This window comes from Fringilla coelebs (assembly GCF_963513975.1).
Source record: "Fringilla coelebs genome assembly, chromosome: 4".
Classification (NCBI taxonomy): domain Eukaryota; kingdom Metazoa; phylum Chordata; class Aves; order Passeriformes; family Fringillidae; genus Fringilla; species Fringilla coelebs.
This window is the reverse complement of record NC_140032.1, coordinates 41,899,899-41,908,593: the sequence shown is the minus strand read 5'-3', so window position 1 is coordinate 41,908,593 and position 8,695 is coordinate 41,899,899. Positions and strand designations below refer to the sequence as shown.

Here is an 8,695-nt window from a genome sequence, read left to right as displayed (position 1 = left end):
ATCTTTTGAGTCTCAAAGTTGCTAATTGTTCTGATTACTCTGTGATGCTGTTTTTCAAATAATCCTAAACATTATGGCCTTCACTCTTAAATGAGTTTTACTTTCATGGCTGGGACACGACCAACCCCACAGATGTGTGAAGCAGGACAAAGACAGATAAACGAGCTTTCTTCCCAACCTTGCCAGTTTAATGGGAGTCTGCACAGCAAAAGGAAAGCAATTTTACTGAGATGTGGTTTATCACTCACCCTAAACAGGAGAGACACCACATCCAAGCTGGCTTGGATCTGCCTTCATTGAAGGAGACTCTGAAGAAGGCAATAAGGGCTTGAGTCACACTGGCATTTCTGTCTTTATTTCATTAGGCAAAAAAAAGCTGGCCAGATCAGCTATAAGGAAATCCCTTCCAGACTCAGAACTCCTTCAGGCTCTTGGAGAAAGAAATGTTGTGTTCAGAAAACAGGCCTGGTATGAAGTATTCCTGTTGATGCACCTTAGGCACCCAACAGAGCTGCCTCAGCTGGGAGAGCCAGGCCTTGCCTCTGTACTTGAGGAAGACAATGAAGGCTCAATGAAGGCTGACACAGAGCAAGATTCAGAGCAGGAATATAGCTAATGTACTAGCTGTCATCTTTCCCCCATGACTGAGCTGTAAACTTATCCTTCTTTCAACAGTCTGGAAGAATTCCAGTGAGGCAACAGGCAAACTGTCTTCTCTGAAAAGTTTGTCCAATTTATGCTGAATTAAGCAGCCATTTTTTTACAATGTGATTTTGGCAGATAAACAAAATCACTGTTCTTTGGTTTAAAAGGTGCATGAAAGGACTTTCAAAGGCAATTTGATAAAGCATCCCATGCAAAAAGTGATAAAAAGGGCAATCTAGCTGAAAGAAATTTAAATATCATATCACAAACAGAGTCAGAAAAGTTGGTCTACTCTAGCTTCAGCACCTGGTTTGAACAAGGACCCTGCAACCATGATTCTTTAGCATTTCTGCATGAGGTTTGGTGAGAAAGCCTTGAACAGTAGCACTGTTATTGTATCTTCAGAAGTCAAACAGCAATGTTTACAATGTAAATGCCAGTATAAATGTTTATAATTTTTATTTTGAGTAATCAAAATGAGACTATTTAAGCAGCTGGCAACTAAATTGCAAATTTTTAAGTTTCAACACAGTTCTTTGTTAGAAAGGAAATCAGGTAATAACTTGCATTAGGTGATGCACTAGCTAATAAAAAACAAATCTTTGTGTTTCTGTCTTTTTTTCTCCACACATTCTGTTCTATCATCCACATTTTTTTCCTCCCCTTCTGCTGAAAAGGAGCTGTAAGCCTGTTCAACCAGGCAGACACAGAGCAGAAACACTTAAAGTCTTTTAAGAGCCAGGAGATCTGCAGTTAACGCCCTTGGTGAGTAAAGATTTGGTGCTTCTCCACGACTCCCATGCTGGCCACAGCTGACAGGAGGGTTCCAGGAATGTGAGTATCTACAGAATCCATAAAAACAAGGCTCAACATCAGTCATCAGCTCCCCCACCTATTCCTCTGGGGGGAACAATTACTTTTGACTGAAGACATTTATTGGGCATAGGATAAAACCTACAAAATCCAGCCTGTGCTATTTGTATTTCATCTGTTTACAGGAGCTACTTTACTCTACTTGGTTGTTTCCACCGTTTAGACTCATTAGAAACAGCCATTATTGCCAAACCCTGACGCTTACATTGATGCAATTCAGGAATTCATGGCCTAAAATACACAGCTCTCCACAAAGATGTAACATCAAAAGTTACAACTTCTGTTCCACATTAGAAAAGGCTTACTACCCACTTATGTCAATCTATTTCCACACATCCTTGGCATTCAGCTGCCATTACCTGTAGCTGTGAAAGGCACCGTTAGCTGCTTGTTAGCAATTCATTATTAATATCTTCAGTCAGGCTTTTTACCACACCTTTTGTTTAGAAGTCACCCAAGTCCAGGAGCATCTGCTCTGCCTGGCAGGACCCGGGATGCAACACCAAGCAGGAGAACTGCACCCTTCACTGCTCCCCTCAGCTGCTGCCTTTCCCACATCCCCTCCTGAAGGAGAAATGAGTCTCTCCAGACTCTCAGCTAGGGAGGAGGTGCAGTGCCAAATCTCCTGTGTGTCTGAGGAGAGGTGGTAAAAACGAAGTCCAGGCAGAAGTAGTGAGAAGATAAAGCCTGAGCATGGAGACGAGGGAGAGGCACAGAGCTCAATGATGCTTGGCAAGAGGGTGGCCAACAGAAATGGTGTGAAGGCAATACAAGGAACAAAGGGGTAAGGAGCTCAAATACAGGTCCAAAGAAAGCAGTTGGGGAGGAAAATGGTTCAAGGAACTGGCAAGGAAGAAAGTGAGCCAGAGGGGGGGCAATAGGAAAAAACTACTTGTGACATTTGGAAAACATTACTCTCCATATCCCACTTGGTTCCAGAAACTCCGCATTACTCTGCTGCCACCAAACACCTACTCCAAAATTCATGACCAGCCTTTTTCTCCTAGCAAGACTACAGAGAGGATGAGACCTCCTGCATTTCCTACAGTAGAATCTTCTGTAATTGAATTACATTTGTTGATTCTTCTGCTGAATCATTCTGCTGATGCCAGAGACTATGTTTTCTGTCTTTACCTTGACTTGCTGTTCAAAAACTCTTTAATAAAAAAAAAACCAAAAATGGACAATATTAATACAAAAACATCCCAAACATCCCTGCAAAACACTTCTGGTCAAAGACTCAAAACTCAAGTAAACCAGGTTTCTTTGTGACCATAATTCTGAATTCTGATACAGGGTTAATGTTCAGACGGGAAAATTATATGTCACATTTACACCAGAAATTTTTCTTACTGAGTAGGTGTTTGAGGGTGGGGACAAAATCAGAAGCCACCTGAACATTTTCTAAAACTGGTATCAGAAAGTCATACTAACTTGCAAAAACCCCAAATTTCCATCAGAATTCATTTTCACTATGGAAACAATAACAGATGTTATTTCAATCTGATGACTTCACATCCACACAATTTTGAACATTTTGAATGTTTGTACAAATAGCATCACAATAATTATTTTCCTTTTTCTTCTTGTGTATTTACAGTAATGCAGAATTAATAAAGCAAGTGGAAGTCTTGGCAACAGAAGACTTTTGTTTTCAGAGCTGACTTTCAAAATGGTAAGGAGAAAATCACCATCCTAACTTTTCCCATTAAATTGTATACTGACAGGTACAAATACGCAACCACACTGAAACATTTATTCTCCCAAAATTAGCATTATTACTTTATTTTGTGATTCATTACAATCTGAAAATCCAATAGTCAAAAAAAATAAACTAGGCATAATGTTAAAGCATTTTACAAGCAAAATACTTTACTGTTTCTGTTTCAATTTGCATGGGGTGGGATAAGTGTATGGGTTAAAGAAAAAAACATACAGAAGAACGATACCATAGAGTTCATCAAACTGTTCTGCAGAGTGTTACATTCCTGTGAGTGAACAGTACTTAAGCAGCTGTTTCTGTCAATGGAAAACCATACACTTCACCATCGACAAGGCTGCCTTCCATGACCATGATGCATCATGACGGTTCCAAGCCACTGGTTTCTTCTCTTACATTGTAGGTCATTCTTCTTTAAAGGAATTAAAGAGTTAAACAAGCCAGAATGCATCCATCTATGCTCATTTCTTTTCTACCTGAACAAAGGACAGTATGGAGAGTGGGAATTTGAAAAGTCAACTTTTGAAACTGGCTATAGTAACCTCTGTCTCTCATTTTTTTAGTCTCATGGAGCTAGCAAGCTTAGAGCTTCTTCCACACATCTCTGTCTGCTATTACTGTGCATTCAGTAAAAAAACTGTACTTTTCACTTTGTAGAAACAAACTGCAAAGAGACCATGCTTCTTTCCCACTGTAGTCACATCTCTGTTCCTCCAACTGTATAAGTCTGGCTTTAAAGTCTCACAAAACTAAAAAATAGCTGATCTAGGTTGTAATAAAAAAAAAAAGGAATATTAAATACCTTTGGTAAAAATAGATATATTTAACAAGTTTAGAAAAGCAAATAGTTATATCGTCAAAAGGAGAGTATAAAAATGTACACGATAAAAAATAACAAACACACAAAAATCATCAGCCATAGTAGTAAGAATAAAGGCACGGATCTTTTCAATGTTTGCTTCCTTAGCTCACATTATTGTCCAGTCTTCCTTCTAAAAGGCAGGAGCTTTACTAGAGCATATGGAAAAATCCAGTCCTTCCTACCAGCATTAGACAAATTAAATTTAATTCGGAAAAGACAGTCTGTTTTAACCCAAGTTTATACAACAGAGAACGCTTTGATTTAGAGTACGTAGGAGTAGCTGAACACAAAAAGATTTCAGGTGTTTTCAACCAGAGGCCAGAGGTACTCGAGCTGTAGAAATGAGACAGCCAGCAGTATCAAGTCTCCATGATGTCAGCCTTCTAAATCTATTTTTTACTCCTAAATTATAAATCCATGTATTGCCAAGAAAATTGTGGGGAACAACAACAATACATATATTTTAAATCCCTCATTGATGCCTTTCTCCCATCCTTTCACTGGGCCTCCAAACAGAGCTGTCACACAACATATAATCCCAGTTTGGCTTCTCCTCTTTTTAGAGCTCACTGTAAATCTTCAAGACGGAAGATCCCCAAAGCAAACAACTGAGATTACAGAAGGAGATAATGCACAAGCCCCATAATAGAATCAGCCATTGATTGAATGTGCTTTGAAAGAAAACAGCACAATTATATCATGTTTATCCTTCAGTATTCCTTTTGCACACACAGTCACACTCCTCGTGGTGTTCCAAGGGTACATCTGTCAATGATTTATGCAATCCCCGGACACCAATCCTTGGCTTCAGCTGAAGAACCTGAAGGAGAAGAAGCCAAGCATCAAGAAAACAACAAGTGCTTCTCACACACCTAGACTACGAGCTAGATTGCACTGGAAACCCACTGGATGACAGGAAGCATATTAAAACTGAATTTCTTCATTAATTCCACCCACTCGTTACTATTTTTTATGCTTTTATGCTTTTACCTCAAGGCATTTACAAAATTGATTAAATCACATTGAAAATGATTAAATCATGTTGCTTTACCAAAGAAGAGTCTAGCAATTTCAGATTTCCACTTAATTTTATTTAAGAGCAAACAGTAGAATTAACCCAATTAGAAAATTCTCTAATAAATAACTTTAGCAATAAATTTATAGCAATGGAAATGAACAAATATTTGTTTTGTCATAAAGTCAATATCTACCTCTAGAGAAAGAAGAGCGAAAGGCATGGTTGTGATGTGTCTGAACTGCACCAGTAAATACCTCAGAAATCATTTAACAGTTACCCAGAAAAGTATATTAATGAGAAAGATTTTACCTTTTTCAATGCAATACCTAATTAAAATGCTAAAAAATTATTCACTAAAAGTGCAATACATAAAATATTAAAATATTAATATCGGTGCCTTCATTTTATTAAAAATAAACGCCCTTGATTGGCTTTCAGTGTTTCCAAACACGCAGATGTAAAAACAGCGCATACCTCGTGGTATTTTTTGGTGACTTTTGTTGGCACGCACTGGCACTCGTTGCAGCTCTGCTGACAACAGGCACAGTTTCCACCACAGCGTTTCACCAGCAGACACAGCGGCCAGAAGATGGTGTCCGTCCTCTTCAGCTCCTCACGCAGCGACACCGAGAAGTTGCGCGGGGTGCAGCTGTACAGCCGCGCCTCCTCCTTCAGGAGGTTCAGATCCACCACTGCAAAGAGACAGAGAACACCGCGCTCGCCCCATCTGCAATCCAGCTCCTCTGCGGCAGATAACCTTCAGCGGGGCAGAACCCATGGGGAGGGTTCGCTTTTGCGCAGGTTCAGCGCGGGAAGTACAGCGCTGCAGTCCCGTGGGCACCATGAAACTCAGATGGGATGATCGCCGCACAGCGATAGTCACCAATTATTTTATAACTCTGGTAAACTTGGTTCCATTAAAAGCAAGATTTGGCTGCTATGCTCCAGTACATGTTTTATCATCAACCCTAATGGGAGTCACTTTGTTCGCACCGATACTCTGAGCTCCAGTGTTGCTGTTCTATGGTCATTTTGGATTTGGAGAAATACACACAGAGCAATTAAGAATCATGCAAAATTTCAAAGATGTTTTTAATTCACTTGCAATAAAGCTTCAAACTTCTTCATTGTTACGATTTAAACTATTGCTTCTTTGCTAGGGCATTGTAATTATAAGAAAGAAAGAAACCATTCATATCTAAGGAGAAGTCATTTATATGGACTAAGAACTTCAAGAAGTTTTCATTGGGGAATTCTGCACAGAATAAATGACTGCACAAGATTGTATACCTATATAACTATTAGTAGGCTTCATTTTCTCCTCCTTCTCCATAGCAGCATATATAAGAATTTCTGTTGTTCCACTAGGTTTCATTTTCTTTTGATATGCTTAAATAAAAGTTCCTCCTTGTAAGCAACTAACTTGAAGTGCAAGTTAAGCATATTAATATTTGGCACCAGTTTCCCTATAAACTGATTCCACTGTATCATACCAAAGTTTCACTATGCCAATGATTGAACACCAAGTTCATGGAAATATTTGAAAGAGAAAAAGCTCCTTTATGTTCATCTTAGCTGCATAGTCAAGAGCTAACAAGCCTTGAAATAAGCAGTTAAAATTGGGCAAAAATAATAAGACTGGGGGAAAAAAGTGAGAAGCAATGGAAATTGAATTTATTTCAGAAAAGTCAGACTATAATGATCATGATCTAGGATCTTTTGTCTGAATTGTTTTCTCCACACCCACCATTAAGGAACAGAAGTGATGTCTAATTCACAGGGATAATACTCTCTCTAGCAAAAAAACCCAAAAGATAAAGAGAAAATGAAAACCCTATGATAACATGGCTATTGAGATGAGTGAAACAGAGTCCCTGAATAAAGTGACAAAGACCTTTAACCAACTGGTTTTAAGCTAAATCAAGAGAAAATTAGGGGGGAAAGAACCCCAGTGCATTAATATAGGTTAAAAAATACTTTGTCATCTATTCATAAATAAAAATAAATACAATAAAGCTAAAATAAATTTCTGATCTGAATCACCCTCTAGAGAAATATCTTTTTTCCCCTCTCTACTATGTAAAGAGCCTCAAGAGGTCATCAAGAAGAACTTCAGCCTACCAAGGCAAGATAATTCCTCTTAATTCTATTTAAACACATGAGACATTAAAAAAAAATTGGAAGCTGAATTTCTTTAGCAGAAATGCTCACTGGTACTCTCCAAGGAGCAGATCTTTGGGAAGGATTTTCAATCCATGTTCCTTCAGACATTTCTTTTGCAGGCATATCCATATACTGGCATCCATAACTAAGGATTTATTGTTGTGAAAGGTCAGTTAAACACACTGAAGCATTTTCTTTGCTTGCACTCACAGTGAATGCCAAGCTGGGGAACTTCATTCCATCACTATCAGGTTAACATAGGCTCCTAAATAAACAAACTGAATTTCAAGAGAGAGGAGTGTGTAATAACTCCAATAAAGTTACTGATAGGACACCAGCCTGCCTCCCACATTGCAAGAGCATTCCTTGGAGAAAGTTGAGGAGAGAGCAGAGGAAAAGAGAGACAAAACTTCCGGGGGAGAGATTCACTGTGAGAAACCAGAAATTATTTAAGCCCTTCTGATCAGCTAATAGCTTTAGGCTGAGTCACTTAAAAGGTGGATGTGTCTACCTCCATTAATCAAGGACTGCGGACAGGAATGGAGTATTTCTTTCTTCTGTTATGTTTTCAAACATATAATAAGTGAGCTGTCTGAATGAGGATAAAATGCCTGAAGCACACTGTGAGAAGTGCTAGTTCTGCTAATACTTTCTCCTGGAAGATTGTTTCTGCAGAGACTGATATGCTTGGTGCAGTGAATTTGAAGGAGCTAAACTTATGTGCTGCTCAGCCCTTCACCATGGGATATTGAAAGTGAAAGTAGGCATTGACACCTCTTCCAGCAGGCCCACAGAGCAGTGGGAGAGAGATTCTTGTGTGGTGATGTCCTTCTGCATTGCCTCCTGCCTTCTGGCAGCAGCAGAGGAATGCATCAATTTCCATACCTACAGCTAGCTGCACTTACAGAGAAAAGAGCAAAGCGTTAAATAAACAGCATGTTTCTCACTTTGTCCCTAGAAAGAAATTAATTTGAACTCAAGCCCTCAGACCTGCAGACATTAATTTTAAAAGGGTTCTGTTGGAGAACACACAATCAGCTCTTAGCAGATATCTTTCAGTGCACTGTACTGTTACAACAGGCTTCAGGAGAGACGAACAAATGTCATGTTTGATTTCCATACTTTAAAATGTACCAAGGTATATTGCTATGATACCTCACAATGAACTCTTGCCCTATCTTATGTAATTCAATTTCATTAAAAGGTCTGTGGCAAATTTATCTAGTGCTTATATAATCACTTCTTTGAAGTGTGTGAATGAAGCTGTTACTTTTTCAAAGAGTAGCTGTCTGTTCAAAATTTATTTTAACACACTGTGGGCACGAAACTAGATGAGAGAATGTATATATTCCCTTAAAAGTGTTTACTTAACCACAATAAAAGGTTATGTGGATTTCCCAAGTGCACTGAGTTA

The 8,695-nt window shown here is 38.8% G+C and overlaps 1 protein-coding gene across 1 annotated transcript in view; it reads right to left on the bottom strand.

Annotated features, from left to right (window-relative positions):
• Positions 1 to 3,361: 3,361 nt before the first annotated feature.
• The window catches only part of PDGFC (platelet derived growth factor C), a 122,277-nt gene continuing 116,943 nt past the window's right edge, over positions 3,362 to 8,695 (bottom strand). Inside the window, exons 5-6 of the mRNA XM_084204348.1 lie at positions 5,593 to 5,810; positions 3,362 to 4,920 (exon numbers count right to left, since the gene is read on the bottom strand). Of these exons, the coding sequence (XP_084060474.1) occupies positions 4,804 to 4,920; positions 5,593 to 5,810 (335 nt within the window). The 3' untranslated portion in view covers positions 3,362 to 4,803. The remainder of the gene's footprint in view (positions 4,921 to 5,592; positions 5,811 to 8,695) is intronic.